The following is a 1,605-nucleotide window of genomic DNA, read 5'->3' on the forward strand; positions in this document are numbered from 1 at the left end:
GTGAAGGCAGCACGAAGCTGCACCACAAGTAGCTGAAGGAGAAAATATACACGTCTCCTCCAGTCGCAGTGGACTAAACTAACAGGTTTTAATGTTGCAGACCAGTTTTTTGCAGTACTTTAAAGTTTAAACTCATATTGTTGTGAATCTTTGGTGTAAACTCGCCTGAGAATTTCCAACCAACAAACGCCCCCCACAATATTGCTTCCAGTGCCCCCTATCCTCCTCGGAACGCCCCCTGGGGGGCGGTACTGCCCCCATTGAGAAACACTACATTAGATCCTGGAATGGAGTAACGTTTCTGCCCTGGCTCTAGATGTCTGATCCCTTTATCTCACCAAAACAGGGAATTTAGCGTTTCTTATTTTGGAGGATGTCAGGATTGATCTGGATTAGACTAAGTCTGCATGGAAGAGGTGAAGACCTGGATATTTGGAGAAATTCCAACCAGGCTGTCAAGGAAGTGCTTATGTTAATGATTTTAAAACTAGTATGATGTTTGATACTGGAGCTGTTAATAGCAGAGTGGATCCTGTTAAAGATCATATTTGGGTAAAGAACAAATATCTAACCAGGAGTTTAATGTTTCTAAAAGCCTCTGCAGATAAATGCGTTAAGTACGTCCTTTGATATCGACTGTATGAAAGAAGAAATGAAATAGTGTTTCAGACAGCTGCTTCAGCTCCGCAGGAAGGGGAGAAGTTAGAGAGAAACTAGAGAGTTTGTTACTAGAGAGTCCTCCTGAGGAGGTTTACTTCAAAGCATCAGTTACTGATCTAGAGTTAATTTAATCTCTCATCACAGGCTCAGACAGCAACCTACTCAGAGTTTTCACTAAACCCGTTTTCTGAAACAGGGCCAAGCGATTCTTCAGGAAAACACTTGGTAGATTAATGGCCTCGTAGCTACATAGTGTCTGTGATGACAGCAGGCCAGTAGAGGTTCATAACCACAATAACATACATGCTGCTCAAAATATAAAGTTACTGTTGTCTGTTGGCATTAGGAGGAGGCAGGAGAAAACAGCTTGCTTGGCTCTGAGATGTTCAACACGAAGCAACATGAGTGCGTTGGTGGCGCTGAAGGTGACCACTCTGAGTAAATGTTTTCCCACACTGTTCACACCAGTACGGTCTCTCTCCACTGTGAACACGTCTGTGAATTTTTAATTTATCTGATCCAGTGAAAGATTTCCCACACAGTTCACAGCTGTACGGTTTCTCTCCACTGTGAACACGTCTGTGAATTTTTAATTTATCTGATCCAGTGAAAGATTTCCCACACAGTTCACAGCCATACGGTTTCTCTCCAGTGTGAATACGTCTGTGTGCTTCTAGGGAACCTTCTCTACTGAAAGTTTTCCCACACTGGTCACAGCTGTACGGTTTCTCTCCAGTGTCAATACGTCTGTGTGCTTCTAGGTTACGTGATGCAGTGAAAGTTTTCCCACACTGGTCACAGCTGTACGGTTTCTCTCCAGTGTGAATACGTCTGTGTGCTTCTAGGTTACGTGATGCAGTGAAAGTTTTCCCACACTGGTCACAGCTGTACGGTTTCTCTCCAGTGTGAATTCTCTGATGAATCTTTAAAGATCCAGATGTTGTG

General features: G+C 43.4%; 1 protein-coding gene across 1 annotated transcript; it reads right to left on the reverse strand.

Moving 5' to 3' along the window:
• Positions 1–6: 6 nt before the first annotated feature.
• Positions 7–1,601, reverse strand: LOC123966421 (zinc finger protein 239-like; the record flags this gene model as incomplete). The annotated part of the gene is made up of 1 exon (XM_046042587.1): positions 7–1,601. A coding segment is annotated over one exon (555 nt), but the record flags the coding sequence as incomplete, so codon positions are not given.
• Positions 1,602–1,605: the final 4 nt, after the last annotated feature.

The sequence above is a fragment of the Micropterus dolomieu genome, unplaced genomic scaffold, assembly GCF_021292245.1.
Source record: "Micropterus dolomieu isolate WLL.071019.BEF.003 ecotype Adirondacks unplaced genomic scaffold, ASM2129224v1 contig_13388, whole genome shotgun sequence".
In the NCBI taxonomy this organism is placed as follows: Eukaryota; Metazoa; Chordata; class Actinopteri; order Centrarchiformes; family Centrarchidae; genus Micropterus; species Micropterus dolomieu.